The sequence below is a fragment of the Ctenopharyngodon idella genome, chromosome 15 (genome assembly GCF_019924925.1).
Source record: "Ctenopharyngodon idella isolate HZGC_01 chromosome 15, HZGC01, whole genome shotgun sequence".
Lineage (NCBI taxonomy): Eukaryota > Metazoa > Chordata > Actinopteri > Cypriniformes > Xenocyprididae > Ctenopharyngodon > Ctenopharyngodon idella.
This window is the reverse complement of record NC_067234.1, coordinates 23622845-23642469: the sequence shown is the minus strand read 5'-3', so window position 1 is coordinate 23642469 and position 19625 is coordinate 23622845. Positions and strand designations below refer to the sequence as shown.

General features: G+C 36.1%; 1 protein-coding gene across 1 annotated transcript in view; it reads right to left on the bottom strand.

Annotated features, from left to right (window-relative positions):
* Positions 1-19625, bottom strand: part of zbtb16b (zinc finger and BTB domain containing 16b) — a 63377-nt gene that overhangs the window by 5222 nt on the left and 38530 nt on the right. Inside the window, exons 5-6 of the mRNA XM_051862319.1 lie at positions 7753-7923; positions 1878-2045 (exon numbers count right to left, since the gene is read on the bottom strand). Coding sequence (XP_051718279.1) covers positions 1878-2045; positions 7753-7923 — 339 coding nt within the window. The remainder of the gene's footprint in view (positions 1-1877; positions 2046-7752; positions 7924-19625) is intronic.

The following is a 19625-nucleotide window of genomic DNA, read 5'->3' as shown; positions in this document are numbered from 1 at the left end:
CTCAAAATGCAGGGTGGGACTTGATTTTGTCAATGGGGAATTAATTGGATGGTTGTGGTCAGTGTTGCAAACTGCTTTCAAGTGAAAGTAGCTAAAACTGGTAGCTAAATGTTACTAGATGACATCATAATGGCAAATTCACTGATCTATATAAATATGAATATAGATCAGTGGGCAAAATAAGAATCTAGATAAGGTTTGTCTAAGAAGTTGCTAGATTTGTTCCTAAACTGTAGTCTCAAAGGGGCGGGGAAGTCACTAAATCTAGTGACAAAATCGCTAAATTGGCAACACTGGTTGTGGTTTGCTATTGGTCGATCTCATGTGAGTGACAGGTTGTCCCACCCTTGGGCCAAATAACACATCATCAGAGAAAAGAAGAGATATTGCTGCAAGACGGAGGTTATTTTGATTAAAAATTACAAAGGCACATGAACTGTAAAAAATAAGGATGTGCACGAATAAATCATTTATAATAAATACTGCAATAGCCCATAAAAAAATTAGAATTGTCAGTTTTGTAGCTGTAAAAGAGGAAAATAACTAAACTTAAATAAAAATTAATTAAAAAATATATTGATAAATTAAAAAAAAAACTAATAAAAATGACAAAAGCATGCAACAATATTACTGAAACTTTAACTAAAATTAAAATGCAAATAAAAAACACTGATTCATTTTTGTAAAACACGGTGATTCAACTGTCCTGAAATCATAATGAAGAAAAAGGCTTCATAAAAAAAATAAATAAATACATAAAAAATAAATAAATATGGGAAAAGAGATCTTTTAAGTAATGAAGAAAAAGGCCTTCTCAAAAAAAAAAAAAAAAAAAAAGAAAGAAAAGAAAGAAAGAAAGAAAGAAAGAAAAAGGAAAGGAAAACTTTTGTGTCCTATTTCTTAGAAAAATACTCTTATGACAGTGTCAAGGTCAATATGTCTCGTAAAATAACAGAGAATTTGACCGCTTTATTTAAATTAATATTACGTGATATTTGTAATACATACTTTTTATCTTGAAAAACATATTTAAAAACGTTTTGGAAAATAATGATGTTCACTGTAAAAGAAAATGATGGCTGCGACTTCACATGAAAGATTATCAAGATAGCAACAGGCACCAGATTTCCCACACTAGCTCTGCTTCCTGGCTTGTAAGGTGGAGTTAAGATGCCACCTGCTGTCCAGGATGGGAACAACAGATGTGTACAGCTGTGGGTGTGCTGCCTGCCACTGAGCAGAGCAAACCGAGTATTGATCCGCCATTGACAGCAAGTGTAAATGTCAGTGATTCTCTGGCTGGTAGTGTGAAGGAGCAGTGGCCTTTCAGCTGAGAGTTTCTGCTCTTGTTATCTTCACCTGCCCAGTCTCGTGTCCACAGGCCAGCTTGACACAAAGACAGCAATTATTTGACAGGCCTCCTGATAGGTTTGCCTTATTGAGGGCCAGAGAGCAGTAACAATCAGCCTGTAATTCCAGCTCAGCTGAAAGATTTAATATGCCACCATGGTGAGACCAATACCGAACAAAATAGATACAAGGAATTTAATCTAGTGTGGACCTGAAAATGTCAAGATCTAAATTCTTCAGCGTAAAACTGGGGCCATACAATGTAATACAATTCATTTATCATTTTACAAAGCTGTTGTCTTGTTTTATTATATCATATTTGCTTGAAGGCACCATGCTGGGTAAAATATCTCCAAACGCAAAGCATGCAAGAAGAGCAGGTCAGTGTGTTCCAAGTGTGTGTCTATTAACCTGTGAGCTTCTACGGCTTTTGAAATCACTTTTAAAGTGAAGCAGTCATCAGCTGGACCGCAGGGCTGGGCAGATGAGGTGAATTGCTATAAACCTTTGGAATGAATGTGACTGACCTGTGTGGACACGGTAGTGGGTCTCCAGCTGGTGCTTGAGGCTGAACTTCTTTCCGCAGCCGTTACATTCATAAGGCTTCTCTCCGGTGTGGATGCGCTTGTGACCCTTCAGCGTGCTCTCGTCACGGAAGCAGCTCCCACAGAACTCGCACTCGAACGGGTGGTCACCTGTCATGCAGAGAAACAATGATTAAGTCTTTCACCTGAATACATTTTTTTGTAATTAAGGGAAGTGGCTTTTTTATTCTAGAGAGCCTTTGATCGGACAAAAATGTGTATCATGGTTTCCAGCAGCGCTGCAGGGAATAAACAACAATGGCAATGGCAATTTTATTTATATAGCACTATTAAAACAACACGTTGACCAATGTGCTTGACATCATCTCAGTATAAAAACAGTATAATACAATAATAATACAATATTAAAAAAAAAAGGTAATAATAATAAAAATGATCAAGAAGAAGAGTACGCCATGGCAAACAAGTGCGTCTTAAGTTGTATTTTAAAAAACATGTACAGAGTCAGCGTCCCTAACATGTAAGGGTAAGCTGTTCCAAAGTCTTGGCGCTACTACCGCACGTAAAACATGACACCAGTGTAGTGCGCTTCAAATGAGTCAGTTCTTTTTAGTGAATCAAAACCATACAGTGCTACCAGTGTAGACTGATTCATGAAAAAATTATGCTTATGAGTCGGTTCTTTTTAATGAATCAAAAACGTCGCCAGTGATTCCTGAACATATCACTCATATGTGATTATTCTTTTAATGAACAGTTCAAAAAGACGAGTTACTGGTTTGAATCATTATAATTTACAGCATTAGCAGAGAGAGGATTTCTTTCATATTTCATTTGTAAGCAAAATGGACATTAAATATAAATAATACCCAAATGAATTGGAACTAATCCAATCAAATTAGTGTTATTTTAGCATTATTATATGTTATTATAGTATTTTTTTATAGTATTTTGAATTAGCTTTTATATTTCATTTTAATTTTAGAAATTGCATGTGATTTTATTATTTGTTTTTGTTTTTTTATATTTCTATTTAGCTTACATTTATACTTAATTTCAGTTTTTTGTTTTAGTAATTTTAGTACTTCAAATTCAACTTATTTTATTTCATTTAGTTGCCAAAGCAGCATTTCTAATTTTTTTTTATTTTTTATAATTAATAATAACACTGAATTGAAGAAGAATCAAATCAAGAGTTTCCTATGAACTACAATTTAATCAAATCCAGTGTTGGGGAAAGTTACTTTTAAAAGTAATGCATTACAATATTGCGTTACTAACTGAACTACTTAGTTACTTAGTTGCGCTACATTACTTTTGCGTTACTTTTTCTCACCTGGGCTGGGCTTGCTTGTTTGTTTTTTTAATAACAACAAAAAAGTTTTATTTTTGGCAAATGTTAAGGCCCTTTCACACCAAAAGTTAAATGAATAAGCCTCAGGCTGAAGGAAATGCATGAAAACAAAGTAACTTGTGTTACTTATTTGAAAAAGTAACAGTTATTTTGTTGCAAATTGAAAAAGTAATGCGTTACTTTACTAGTTACTTGAAAAAAGTAATCTGATTATATAACTCAAGTTACTTGTAATGCGTTACCCCAACACTGATCAAATCTTTATCAATACCCAGTCCTATTTGTACATGGTTTCTAGCTGGTCAAAGATGGTCATTAGTTCCAAATCGGCTTAGTTGGCTGACAGGGGGCTAAGGTTGACCCGTTCGAGCTGGTTAACCATATTTCAAAACATAGCTTCAACTACTTGACCACCTTAGGCTGGTACGATTTTTCAGTCATTCTACAATAAACAACAAATCGAACATTTCCTTAGAGATCACAAAGAAATGTTTGTTTTTCACATGTATTGATGCAGCTCGCAAAGTTATTAATATTGAGTAAACATCACAAGGTGCTGAAAGGGAATTATCCGGCACATTTCTCTCCGCTGGCTTTTCTAATGTCAGTGTTCAGTACGAGTCTGATATGTGGTGATTTCAAACGCCGGCCGATTGCTAATTGCTTTCCTGCTCTGACTAACAGCCCCTCATATCATTTCCTCAGACAGCAGCGGCATATAACGCTTGTAATATTTAATACATTTCAGCCGGGGCGACGTGGCTTTAAAGTCATCGGCGGTGACCTATGCTCTTCATTATCTCCCTGTCCAAGTGTTAGCCGTGCCCAGGAATAAATTGCATCTCTTGTTATGTTCCGTCATGCTCCAACTTAAACCTTCCTCTTAAGAGACAATGCGGAAATTCCCAGAGCATGTTCTCTAAGCCAATCACGGCCAACCATTCACATTCAAATACACTTCTGGCTGAGATGAATAGGTTTCTATCTGGGCTGAGAGAAAAAAAAAGCAGGCTGGGACAGATGAGATCCCTAGTGAACAGATATGAGATGATAGATAGAGTGGCAGTCTTTATGCATCTGTATCAACTTATCCGATGCACCTTCTGAAAGCCCTCCAGCCTGTCTGTCATTAAAGTTAATTGCCCAGAGGCGGGCAGCAGGCAGGCCAGACTCACAACACCACAGGCATGCTAATGCGCTAACGCCGTCTACTGCGTGCGCATTCTGAACACGTCACTAGCATCAACTACCCGTTGGAGGAAATATCCACAGGTATCAGCTTCGGTGCGTTTCCATGTTTCAAAGTCTATAGTTGTGCCGACAATGTCGTACAGGAAGTAAAATGCAACGTCAATGTACATTAAAGTGTTTATTGATGATGGCATGTTTTAGGTTACTCACTATTGCTGCATAATAAATAAAAAGGAGTGAATTTTACATTGTTAAATATTGAATAAGCTTTGCCCTGCCTGACAAAATGGCTTGAAAGTCAAGGCCGACCGACCTGCAGAGACTGTCTGTGCCATAAGCAATGTGAGCTTTGTGCTCCGTACCATCAAACACAGCTGTGAACATAGACAGCCGCCACTGTCTGCAAATGGTCTGGCAGTGAAATGGAGAGCGAACAGGAATGGCATATTAATGAGAACAGGCTGCATGTGCAGAATAAAGAGAGAAGCAACTGGAGATGCACGGAGCCCATTGTTTGATTTGCCCCTCACAATGTAAATACAATGCAGATAATATGAAATATACAGGTAGATGTTGTCAGGTGTCTACCTACCTGTTATGTTGTGGGTAATTTTTTATTTACTGGTTATGATTTTGTTGTTGCATCCTAAAAATACGCTACTATTAGGGTTGGGAATTGTAAGAAATTTCCTGGTTCTGATTCCGGTTCTATTAATTTTTTTTTTTTTTTTTTTAAATAAAAAACTGTATGAACGATACTCAAACAATCCTTTTTGTATTTTTTCCTTACTGTCAAATGATTTTTACAGAACCAAAACATCAACCAATTACACACATTTAAAAAAAAAGAAAAAAAAAAAAGTAGTGTCATCTGTTTTATTTGTTATGGATTCTGTGATTTAGGATTTAATAGAAATGTATAATCAAAAACAGTGGTAGTCCATTTAATTCATGAACCTTTAACAATTTAAATCAATCTTTTCAAATGTATTCACAAAAATATTTACAACAAAACATTGCAACAGATATTTACTGTATACATAGGGTCACAGAGGGTTGTATCTACAGAGGGTTAATGTTTTAATAAATTTTATTATTATTATTACTACTACTACATAATTATCCTACGATTTAGTATACAATGGTAATATATTTCTGTTATAATTTCAAGTTAAACTGAACTCTTATTTTGGCAGGTTGTAGTGGAAGAGTTTCAGGTTTGTATCTGATGATAGCTTTATCAAATTAAGCCGTAAAATGCTTCTGAAGTGACTCTCAGAGCAGATACGGAGATGAAGTTCATGTATTTGTTTCCTCATAGTAAGACGGCATACGGTGAAAACACCACTAGCGTCACATGAGCATGAGTATGTGAGGCAGAAGAAACTACACTGCACATTCACAGACACGCGAAACGTGCAGACTTCATATTTAGATAGCAGTTTTTTGATCCTGCGATTCCATCTGTGTTTTCTGTATCAAGGAAATCACACAGCTCTACTACTAGGATACGCTCCCAGCGTTTTTGGAACTGCTTTAGGAACCGAAAGTAATGAATTTCATGCGATTCTGGTATTTTTCAAAAAACATAACTGGTTCTGGATAAGAACCGTTTCTCGATTCCCAACCCTAGCTACTATACTACATTATACAGCTATACTAAGCTGAAATACAGGTCATTTATGAAAAGACCAGATGATTTATTCTGGTAAGTGTTGGTGGACCAATATCTATCGTTGTTCATCAGCAAAAATGCTGGTTAACCACCATGTTTTTTTTTTTATAACAATGGTTGACCAAGGCAGGCTTGCTGGTTTAGCTAGTTAGGAGGCCTGGTAGTGACACTAGCATACTAGCCTCCAAAACACAACATATACTGGTGAACATGTAGCTTATTGAGCAAAGATGTGGATTCACATCAAATTTTGTGAACAGCTACTGGCCACTTATACCTTTGATATGTGGTATAAAACACCAAAATTTTAGTAAGTAATTACACTTAGCACAGTTTATGCACAGTTGTTACCGCAAGATTTTGCTTGGTGAAATAGCTACAGTAGTTGACATTTACTCAGACTCCGTTAGGAGTGTCGGAATGTCCTTTCAGATGTTGTTCTGGAAAAACCATGTACTCGGCGGTCTGTGGCGAGATGGAGCGCATACTTAATGCCTTGACTCTTTAAAAATCAACCTCACTTCATTTCTGGCCCGTCTTATCAAAAATTTACATGTTGAGTCTAGACTTCAACTGTCTCTGACAATCTTACTGGTATTTCAGGTCAGACAGAGAGAGCAAAAGTGAGAGAAAGATGCACTCTTGCAAGCAAATGGAGTAGGTCCATTTTGTGCTCTTTCTGTTCACTGTTAAACCATACAGATTCATTCGTCTCTGTTTGTCTTGTTATGAAAGAAAGAACAGAGATAACTGTGTTGAACATGGTTATACAAAGGGCACTGATATAGTCTGTTCTAACTAAATGTAATGAATGTTGATTCACATTTAGGAAACTGAGTATCTAACAAATGTTTGAAGGAGCATATTCATATACTGTAATCCTACCTGTTGCATTGATAAGAGCTTCTCAATGTTTCTTCCTACCTCATTAAAATTCATCTAACGTCCTTCCTCCACAAAAATTTCCTCTTTTTGTCATAATTTTCAAGTTATTTGATAATTGAATTATCACACTCAGACATTCTCATAATGTAGAATGGTAAAAAAAAAAGGTTGGGTTTGACCTACAGTCTGTAATGGCCCCTTTGATTTAAGCTTTAAGTTACCCTGAAGGAAACTGTCGAGAGAAAGGGGGAGGTGAGGAAGATAAAGAGACAAAAGACTGTCAGAAAACAGTCAAAGCCTCAGATGGGCCGCCCACGGACTGTAGGAAGGCAAAGTTTTGTTTACAAGTTTCCATGCTGGAAGAAGTCACTGGATTGACAAAGTTTGAGATGTTCTTGGCATTGAATCTTCATTGAAAAGATAAGTTTGAGCAAGTTAAAGAAATACTAGCCATTATTTTATTTTTTATTTTTTTGCACTTGCCTAGGTGGGTGGTTCTTGAGCATAAATGTGATAATACCTGACTTTTTCGATACTCAAAAATCTGGCTTGTCTGAGGACAAGTAAGAGGTTTATATAACCTTAGCAAGACTATATGAACATGCTCCTTCTGAACTCTTTTTGAAACTTTGCCACATCTCAGCTAGTGGCCTGCTTGCCCTTTTCTGCATTACAAAGAGGTGTGAAGTTGTTAATGTGCTTTTAGATGACTCAGATATCGGCAGTGTGAGTGACATTCAGGTAAAGCTCACCTGTGTGCGAGCGGAGATGGCGTTTGAGCGCCGTGTGGCTCGGGAAAGTGCGTTCGCACTCGCTGCAGATGTAGCTGCGCATGCCGGCGTGAATCTCCATGTGCTGCTGCAAAGCCTTCTGGGTCTGGAAACGCTTCCCACACAGAAGACAAAACACTGCCATGTCTGAGCCTTAAGAAGAAAGACAAAAAGCAAGAGGGTTTGGGAGTTCAATTAGTGTTTAGTGCAAAGAATGCAGAATTTGGACTTCATCCATTTTGTAGCTAAGTACAATGTTGCAAAATGAATGAATAAGTCTATATGTTTCGTAATGGATGGGGTTAAAGAGACTTAGACGTATTGCCTTAGTTTCTCTTCTCTCCACAACAAAAACAGTGCTTTCAGTATCTATGGCCAATCAATAATGTATCTTTCAAGTAAAGCTGTCCCTAATTTAAAATCTTTGTGAATGCCCAGTGGTGGGCTCGTGAACAGCAGGCTGGGATTGACTTCTCACTCAATCAATCAGCATTTACGAAAGAGCTCAGAGTAAAAAAAAGAAGCATTAGTGCCTCAGACACATAAAAATGAACCTCTACACTTCACTGACAGCTCGTCTGTAATGTGAGTTTTGTGTAAATGTACTCAGACGAGTTGCCCAATGTCTGCTATTTTCATTTTAAGGGCCGACATTGATTACGAAGAGCCATTCAGGGGCTGGGAGTGGATATTCACCCATGAAAACTTTTTTGACTAAAATGAAAGATCTGAAAGTACAAAGTTTTAGGACTTAGGGTTATTTAAAGAAGAAATATGAAAGAATGTAAAATGATAAAGAACCATTTCAAATTCTGTACTTTTCTAGGTCACTAATCAAATGTAATAAATTTGTGTCATTGATCAGGAACTCTGATGTATAGAAGGTTAGATGTTCTTGCAAAAAATAAAATAAAAAATAATATAAAAAAGTTGATATAATTTAAAAATATTAATTAATATTAAATTTGATTAGGAATTCTGAAATTTATGAACATTTTTTCAGGTCAATTGTCCTCCCAGACTGTTATTCTGAAAATACAAGTTCTTTTGGAAACCATTGTAGCTCCACGGCTCACAAATAAAGCAGAAGAAAAACATTCAAGGCAAATCGCACTGTGAATGCTGGAGAAATACAAATGATGACACATTCTTGAGCTTCATTATATCAGACACATAACAGATATTTGTGTTGTCAGCCCTTTTCAGAAGAAAAAAAAACGAGGCAATCCAGCACAGGCATAAATATATGAGGCGACTGTGGTAAAGAAAGAGAAAGCATGAGGGGAAGAGAGAGAGGGAGCTTAGCTTCACTACTGTTTAATGTCTTTACGAATAATTTACCTCTACAACTCCAACTATTTATACCATCACTCAGTTCCTCTGAGAGCATCCCCTGCTTCTATTTTTCCTCATTCCTCTCTCCTTCTGTCTCCCTCGTTCGTTTGTGTCTAGCTCCCAGCAGAGCTTTAATGGTTCTGAAGTGGCTGACAGAGTAGCTTAAGCCGGGTGAATAGGGCTGTTAATGGAGCTAGCTCCTCTCTCAAAGTGAGTGTCAGAGACTCGGCTCTCCTCAGCAGCTGCTGTAGCGGTGCTCTGCTCTGTTTCCCACAGACTCCAGAGCTGCCCATTACCCACACTACACCTCACACAACAGCAGAAAGAAGTGTGTCACCAGCTACTCCTGCAAAAAATAATGTGTTTACTGTGTTTCCAACAGAAGTGTTGGGCAAAATACAGAATTTAAGAAACGTCTCTTTCTTGGAATATGAATTATAGTGCTCACATGCTATAAGGTACTGAATCGGAATCTGCATTGGAAGTAATTAATGAATCAAACAATAATAAAGTCACAAGAGCAGCAAATCAGCATATTAGAATGATTTCTGAAGGATCATGTGACACTGTAACGATGTTGAAAATTCAGCTTTGCCATCACCTGAATAAATTACATTATAAAAAATATTAAAATACAAAACAGCTATTTTAAATTGTATTAATATTTCATTTTTTTCTGTATTTTGATCAAATAAATGCAGCTTTTTTGAGACACCTCTTTCAAAAACATTTAAAAAATCTTATAATCAAGTATTCCAGTATTCAAGCTGTGTAATAATTCATGAAAATATGTTTATATCTCTGTCTTAGTATTTTTAAATCTAAAACATAAGCTTAGTAAAACATAAAATTAAGAGAAAATATATTGAATGCTATCACATAACACATATGGGCTGAAGAAAGGATGAAGAAAGCATGGGAAAAGTTGAATTGGGGTGGTTTGGCTCATTGTGTGGTGTGTGTAAGTGGGGTCAGAGTTCAGGAGTGCATGAGGCAGATGTGGGAAGAATGCATTCATAAGAAAACAAAAATATCACTGATCACAGTAAAATAATCTCCAGAAGGGATTGAGTTATGATGTTTCTTACGTAAATTCTACAGTGAAAACACATTTGACTTAGTTTGCCATGATGTTTTGGTGTTCTGGATGGTTGTCAAGGTGTTGCTAGGTGGTTACTTTTTGGCCAGTCACCAAGTTTCTATGATATTCTGGTCCACGGACATGGTTCAAGGTTATTCTTTCATGTAATTCTATGGAAATGTTGCCAGTTTGCTTAAAAATGAGTTCAAATGCTCCAGGATGATTTAGTTTAAAAGGTTAGTTCACCCAAAAATGAAAATTATGTAATTAATTATGTCATTAGTATGTCATTAATTAATCACCCTCATGTTGTTCAAGACCTTCGTTCATCTTCTGAACACAAATTAAGATATTTCTGATAAAATCTGATGGCTCAGTGAGGCCTCCATTGCCAGCAAGATAATTGACACTTTCAAACGCCCAGAAAGCTACTAAAGACATATTTAAAACAGTTCATGTGACTACAGTGGTTCAACCTTAATATTATTAAGTGACGAGAATACTTTTTGTGCGCCAAAAAAAATAAAATAGCGACTTTATTCAAGAATATCTAGTGATGGGTGATTTCAAAACACTGCTTCATGAAGCTTCAAAGCTTTATGAATCTTTTGTTTTGAATCAGTGGTTCAGATCGCAGATCAAACTGCCAAAGTCACGTGAACTATTGAAATTTCGAAACACTTATGACGTAACAAAGCCTCGTTTACTGAAGTCACGTGACTTTGGCGCTCTGAACCACTGATTCGAAACAAAAGATTTGTAAAGCTTCGAAAGCAGTGTTTTGAAATCGTCCATCATTAGATATTGTTGAAAAATCGTTATTTTGTTTTTTTGCCGCACAAAAAGTATTCTCGTCGCTTTATATGTTAAGGTAGAACCACTGTAGTCACATGAACTGATTTAAATACGTCTTTAGCAGCTTTTTGGGCATCTGAAAGTGTTAATTTTCTTGCTGTCAATGGAAGCCTCACTGAGCCATCGGATTTTGTCAAAAATATCTTAATTTGTGTTCCGAAGATGAACGAAGGTCTTACGGGTGTGGAATGACATGAGGGTGAGTAATAAATTACATAATTTTCATTTTTGGGTGAACTAACCCTTTAATACTTAATTATAATCTTAAACATGAACAATTGTAAAGGCGATGCAACCAGTAATGAATGAAAAACTAGAGCAAATCATCTATTAACCATTTGGTCTAGACATGGAGCTTAAAGGCCATGTTTTTTCTGTTGTGTCTAGGATTTTGCTTTAGCCCTGCTTATGTAGAATTAATGAAGATACACTCTCTTGAAGATAACACATTAATCATAAAGCACGCTTTAAAAATTCATACATAGTAGAGGCTCCTATTTCACATTCAGAGCCAGAGCCATCTTCCCACATCACACCTGAACTTTAATGTCAAAACTTCGTTTAAACAGATTAAACTGCGTTATCCAGCGTAGAACATCTTCGCCTCTTAAAACGAAAATACACAAGAAGCCGAGACCGCCTGTTCTGGCCCAATATCATTTACAATGGAGAGAGAGGCTGCTTGCGTCTCGCCGATTCTTACAAATCCCCTTTAATCAGATATGAGAGGAACAGAGACGAGGAGCGCGGGGGGAGGACGAGCATTAGTAAACACGAGGCTGTTCGGTGGCTTCATTGGCATTCGAGTGGGGTTAGAGTGCTGCATTTAAAATGCTGCCTGATGAGGACTACAAAATCAAACCATTTGTTACCACTATTGAGGAGCCTGCAGGCAACAGGCAATTAAATTGGAATTAGTGCAGGGAGATCAGATACAGATGATTCACACACAGAGAGGGGGGAGCTGTCAAAGCCGGAGTTTCATTTCGTTTGGAGGGGACAAATACTTCAAGAGTAAACACATTTATCCCTCTGGCTTGCAAGCTTACCAGCCGCAGCGAATATAACTCTGCCATGATTCTGAACTGGATGCGATTTACTAACATGGATTGTAAATACAAGAAACAAACAAGCGTCTCGAGAACAGAATAAACACATCATCCTTGGAATGACTATGCTGGCTCCAAATGAAAGCTGCAGTGTAGCATTTTTATAACGCCAAATGTAAAAATAATGTCCCCTCTCTGCAACAGTTCGGCCTAAGGCGGGCTAATATACCTGGTGTTGGCATCACCATCATCTCAATGGCAGTTGCAGTATAGAGATCCAGAAATATGTGAATTGATTTCTGACATCTTTGCTTCATAGACACTAACCTATTTTTGGACAACTGCCAAATGAAATGAACAATTACCTGAGCCGTAAAAGCCATGTGACCGATAACTCTATATTGTTATATATTATACAACAGATGGGGAAAAACAAGTATATATGTATGTGTACACTGTAAACCCTAATGCTCAAAATAATTAATTGGTTTAAGTAGGGCAAACTCAAATTAAACAAAAAATTAGTTAAATCAAATGAACTTTTATGAGTATTTAGAACTTTTTTTTTCTTTTGAGTTCATGAAACTGAAACATTTTAAGTAATCTTAACTGTTTCATTGTTTTGAGTTTTATGAACTTGTTTCTTTTAATTTAGACACACTTAAATTTACCTGAAACTGGGCTGGGATTTCTATTTCCCAGCATGCTTTGCCATGACACTCGAAAGGGTGAATAAATACTAAAATTAAGTGTTAATACTCAAAATACTTATAAATTTCAAGTTAGGAGTAATTAAAATGTAGGAGTACAGAATTAAAATCTGCCAGTTCTGCTTACTTAAACTTTACATTTCCTAACTTAAAAAATTGATATAACTGATTACCTCAAATTTTTTGAGTTTCGCCAACTTATTTGGGTTTACAGTGTACAAATATGTGTATATATATATAATTTTATTTTTTAAAGATAATTATGTGTCCAAAAACTAAAATGCAGAACTGTTATTAAACCCTAACTATTCTGCCTGAATGACACAGTAATAACTAAATCATTAGACAATCAATATAAAAATTATATTTCATTTTAAACAATATATATTCTATAACATTCTATTTTAAATTAATATTATAATAACGTAAATATTGATATTTACTATATATATATATATATATATATATATATATATATATATATATATATACTAGCATTCAAAAGTTTGGGTTGGTAAGATTTTTTAATGTTTTTAAAAAAGAAGTCTCATGCTATACAGTAAAAACAATATTATTGTGAAATTTTATTTACATTTTTAAATAGTTGTTTTAATGTATTTTAAAATGTAATTTATTCCAGTGATGGTAAAGCTGAATTTTCAGCATCATTACTCCAGTCTTCAGTGTCACATGATCCTTCAGAAATCATTCTAATATCCTGATTTCATGCTTAAGAAATTTCTTATTATTATCAATGTTGAAAACAGTTGTGCTGGTTAATATTTTTGTTGAATCCATGATAAAAAAATTTTTTTTCAGGATTCTTTGATGAATAACAGCATTTAATAGATTTTTGTAGCATTATAACTGTCTTCACTGTCACTTTTAATCAATTAAATGCATCCTAGCTGAACAAAAGTATTAATTTCTTTTTTGAATGGCAGCATATGTAATATCTAATAATTCAGCTTACTGTATAATGCTACATGTCAAGCTGTAACTCTTGACACTTCTTGGCTGTCCTGTAAAAAGTCAAATAATTTATTTATTATGTAAATGATGACAATCAGATTTAAAATATATAGAAATGATGGCACAAAAGTAGAAATCTCCAACACCCTCAGTTACTATTGTACCTTGCTGTGTGAATCACATGTTCACACGACCCTTCGTCTGTCATTACTGTCCCCCCTACTTTCTCAAGAATTTCATTTACAGACGACAAATCGCTGACCGCTCGTGCTTGTTAATAATCGTTAGGACAGGGAAAAAAGCCCTGTGTGACTCTACAAACAGTTGTGCCTAAAGCCCCTCACTGGAATGCATTGTACCTACTGGTATAATTTATTCGGCAGGCCATCTGGACAGTGAGGGGACAATCAGGCTTAGAGTATGAATGACCCGCTCTATTGTTTACATGTCCACAGGTCCACCTCTTACTCTGCTAATCTGTGTGACTCCTCTGGCTTTTAAAGCGCACTGCTGCTGAGGTGGCTTTTCCACAGCACAAAAGACTCTCAGCAGTCCCTCATTAAGACGTGACCATGGGATTGTGTCTTACCTTATTCTGCTGTCGGAGGTGCACGGTTAATCATTAAAGAGTTAAATCCCAAACAATTACTGGACAATTAATAAATAGCTGGGGGAAAAAGATCCAAATAGTGACAAGAGAGAGTTAGAGGGTGTATTTTACTAGAACATAGTAAGGAAATAGTTGCAGGACCGCATCTTGCCTGAATGGGAGTATGCTTCACATGTGTTTGCTCATGACAACTTTAGTTAACTCTACAATAAGTAAATCCACTTCACCAGCTAATTACTCTTCGACAGCGATGCCACAGAAATATACAGTGTAGGGCTGCACGAAATTAAACCGCACGCGATTTAGCGAAGGCTGTGATTTTTTATGCGCAGCTTCTCAGTGAAGCACAGCTCTGTGATCAGTAGTAAATGCTTCTCCATCTGAAAGCCAGAGGGCGCTCTCGCACAGAAACTCCAAATATGCCTCGCAGACGTACGTCATTCCAGGCAAGCCCTATGGGCATCATACTATCGCTGTAGCTCAATAAACAGAACATTGAAGCGCTTTGATTAGTTAAACATGCCTAATAAACACATGACTACGACAATATATGGTTTATTTGAGTTCCTCAAGCCTTCTTGGGTATTTTAATGATAATAAAGTATATTTATACTTCAATGCTAATCGACATAGCCTTTTTCACTGTATCGAATACTATAAAATAATATGTTGTGTGCCTTATTCTGTGTAAGAAGCCACATCATCTCACAGAAGGATGTTTTCAAACACTCAACTGATGTTATGAAGTTTGGAGTAAAAACATATTAGTAAATGTCTTTTATTGGACAAGAGGTTCATAAATGCTTCTCATGTTTGGAAAGATGTTTGACGCGTGTTGCTTTTTTAAATGCACGTTATAAGTGACTCAAACTCGCAGTGCTTTCAGATGGAGCAGCATTTACTACTGATCACAGAGCCATGCTTCACTGACAAGCTGCGCATTAAAAATAATTGCAGCCTTTGCAATTTCATAATCATCATAATTTAAGCAAGATTTCATGTTAATTAAGTTTTATCGAGCAGCCCTAATACAGAGTTACCGCAAAAATGGAAGTTCAAACACAAAATTCTAAAGATGGCTGCATGCTTCTTTCTCTGGTGCATATGGTATATAGGGAACTATATAAACACAAAGAAACAATCATAAACTTGTCTCATGTAAAGGTGAAAGAACCTTCTGAAATCCATTACAGAGCTAAAGGTCTCTGAAGGTCTCTCATAGAGGGAGGTTTAGAAAAAAATTCATATATATAGAGAGAGAGAGAGAGAGAGAGAGTGAAGTGTACAGCACTATGGGATGTCAGTATTCATTCAGAAAAGGGATAGCACTTAAAGGGATAGTTCACCCAAAAATGAAAATTCTCCCATGATTTACTCACCCTCAAGCCATCCTAGGTGTATATAACTATCTTCTTTCTGACGAACACAGTCGGAGTTATATTAAAAAATATCCTGGCCCTTCCAAGCTTTATAATGGGAGAGCATGGGGGACGAGATTTTGAAGCCACAAAAAAGCTTACACTACTTACACTAAAAAAGCTTAAACTCACCTAAGCTTATGCTACTCCAACATCCTACGTCATATGTCAGGTCAAAGGTCACTCTTCTGCCGGAACTCTAATGTTGCCGGAAGCCAGTTATTATAGTTTATAAAAATTTAAATATGGATATTTTATTGCTTTTATGATGGATGGATGCACTTTTTTGGGCTTAAAGCTTGGAAGAGCCATGATATTTTTTTAATATAACTCTGATTGTATTCGTCTAAAAGAAGATAGTCATTTACAGCTAGGATGGCTTGAGGGTGAGTAAATCATGGGAAATTTTTTTTTATTTTTTGGTGAACTATCCCTTCAATGATGGTCAGGGCACAGAAAAAGTTGCTGGTAGGAGTTTCAAACCTGTGAGGATGTGAGCATGTAGGTTTCTACACTCTAAAAGATGGGTGATCAATGAAGGGCTCAACTTTAAGGATTTTTTTCAGCTGGATAATCTTGGTTTAGTTTTTATATGCCCTGCCAACATTTTTAACATTATTTTTAAAACTATAACAAATCATTACAATTTTAACAGATTTTTCTATTGATTTCCACCTTGATGACATGATTATATTAGCAAAATTCAGAACAATAAATGTTCAATACAATCACAGATAGCCACAGATAGCCAAAAAACACATGCACAAGATCCACAAATATACTGTAATGTCAGGGCGAGTGACAGATGCATCAACTGGCTTGAAACTCTCTCACACTGGCCCAGACTAACTGTTGAGCTCTGCAACGAACTGAATAAATATGAGAACATCAAGCAAAAAAAAAGTCATCTAATATTTTTATGCATTTATTTATTTTGTATGACGGCATATTTATTAAGGAATGTTTTCTGTTCTGTATGAGAGGTGGCATTTGCTACATGTCACGGACCCAAGGCCAGCAGGGGGCGCACTCTGTAACAACAACTCATGACGCAGAAGGTTTCCTTAAATGACCCCATCCCACAGCACAGTTCACATATATAAACCCCTAGCTGTGAGTCACGCTTCTGTCTGAACCATCTTAATGAGCAACATTTATACATTTTTGCATCTGACCTCATTACCGTTTCCATCCAATGAGAATCAAGAATGTTTTATATTGCTCTCCACATTAAGACACAGAGTTTAATGATATTACAGGATGATTTAGATGCAGACTTTTAATACTATGGCCCCTAATTAAAGTACATAAAATATAAAACCACTGGAGTGGATAATGCAGCCTATTAAACAACAGAGGAGTGTATAAAAGGCCATATGTATTTGTCTTTTATCAGTCTATAAATCGATACACCTCAAAGCTGATGTATTGACACAGCAGACTGTTTCTCACCCCTATTTGAACGTCCTGCCAATTAAGCCTTGTTTTAAAAGTTGGCTGAGACCTTTTCAGAGAGCGGTAGAAAATTAATTCCTAATTGACATGCTGCCTCCCCCATTTTTCCCAGGCTGAAGAGGGATGGCAGCTAAAGGGAAACTCTGCTCTGGCCCCTCACTGTACAATAGAGAGTGGATTTGCCTTTCACACTGGTCAGTTGACCCCTTGACATCCGATGACTACAAAGTTCTGAATTAGAATAAAGGCCAGAGACTTAATCCAATTCCCACAGTTCTAGTAAGCAGAGTGCGAGAACACCAAACTTTTCTAGGAATCAGAAGAAGGTTTGTGTACCATTCTAGGAAGAGGAAGGAATTTAAAACTCAGCAATCGCAACAATTCAGGCCTCAAATTACAAGTCAAAGAGAAGCGGCGTGTTGAATGTATGAAATGACATTGATGAAACTAATCCAAGACAACAACATTGGTGGATCTCATGAAACCTTTAAATAACACGGCCAGTATTTCAGCCATATTTCAAGTCACAGTTCACAATCCTTTCATGAAATTAAGTACATGTGACTCCCAATTGTCACAGTAATGCAAAGGAAACATTCTCATTACTGTAATGCAAAATGTGCTTAATTTTATTATTATTATTCTATATATTTATATATATACACAAAGTTATTCAGACATTTTTTATATATTTTTACTAGTGGGTGCAGGACACTATAGTTCATTTATGTAAGTGAGGATAGCAAAATAAAGTAAACTGTGTCATATTATACCCAAAAATTCTTCATACAGTGGACTACCAGTAAAATTGATACAAATTTGGAACCAAAAATTATTTAGACACTTTGACCTGACCATGTTTTGCTTAAGTGTTATCTGACATAATTAAGATACTTTTTTTTTTCTGACACAGGTTTAACACTTGTCATATTTTATTACCATTAAAACTATAGTTAATAAACTGTATTAATGAATGAAATGTTCAAGGTGTCCGAATAATTTTTTACTGCCTTTAATTTATGCTGATTTAAATAAAAATAGTTATATTACAAGAATTTTTACTACAATACATAAATCTAATGAGAATAATGGGATTTAAAAGAAGACTCTGGATGAGAATTTAGGGGAAAATGTGCTTATTTTCACCAAAAAAAAAAAAAAAAAAATGTTAAAATGCAAATAAACGATGTTCCTAAAACAGTTTTTTATTTTTTATTATTATTTTTATTTGGGGGTGAAATGTGACCTGAATATGCAAAAAGGAAATGCATATGAAAAAAAGCGCTTGAAAGTATATGCTTTCAAATCAAATAAGCTATATGATGTGACCACTGATTTGACCAGTCAATTCAGTGAATAGAAAGCATCTTCTCAGCAATGTTTGCTAAAAAAGGCCACTGTGAGAAGGAGATGTAAACATGACAGTTATACAAACAGGCACAACAAATACATCTAATCTCTTTATCTCAGAACAAACTGGGTAGATTCACCTGTTCTGAGCTAATTCAGTGAACAGAAGGATCTTTCTGATAAAGACACAGAGACATATTGTGAAATCCTGTTTCTTTTGTGGCCATTGGGAAGAAATCTGGTTGGTTTTTGAGAGTGAGACTGAAAAGTGACAATATCAGAGTGAAAAAGGATGAATCTCAGGTATCTATATCAAGATGGATTAGTGAAATATTAATTTTAATATACCTTGAAAATGAGTCTAAAGAGGATTTATTACATCAAAATCAAATACCCTCGTCTCCAAGCAACCAGAAGAAGGTTGAAGTGTTTCAGGATAATCCCAGCATTCACAAACAAGTCACTTCTTTTTGTTTTTTCCCCTCAGAGTCTATCAAAAAAAAAAAAAAAATTCCCACACTGAGATTCAGCCTTATTTACATTGTAAATGACACAAAAAGACGGCAATTTATTTAATTCAGCTCTTCTTAAAGGTCTCCGCAAGCACCTCCAGAATCTAATTACATACTAACTACTTCATCTACTAACTTTTGAATAGAGACACGGAGAAAATAGTAATCCTGCTGCTCTGACTCTCTCGGCTTGTGAAATCTCACGGAGAGAGGAATCACAGCCGGAGAGATGCACGTGAATATGTGCTTTTCCAAACAATGAATGACTTAGCAAAAACCGTGGACACCCCGTGATGCCAGCAGCATTTCATTCTGCCTCCTGACGGGCCGAAAGGACTTCATCTCTTTGCATTGAAGTTATAGCACAATAGGAATTAGTCATTGTGTGATCAAGGGGCATGCTGGGAAATCTGCAGCACCACTGAGACAATCAGTCTTATGTGAGCCGGTGGGGGTGCAACCTGTTTAGTTACAGTCGGGTCATGGAAGATGACGGTCTGTATCAATG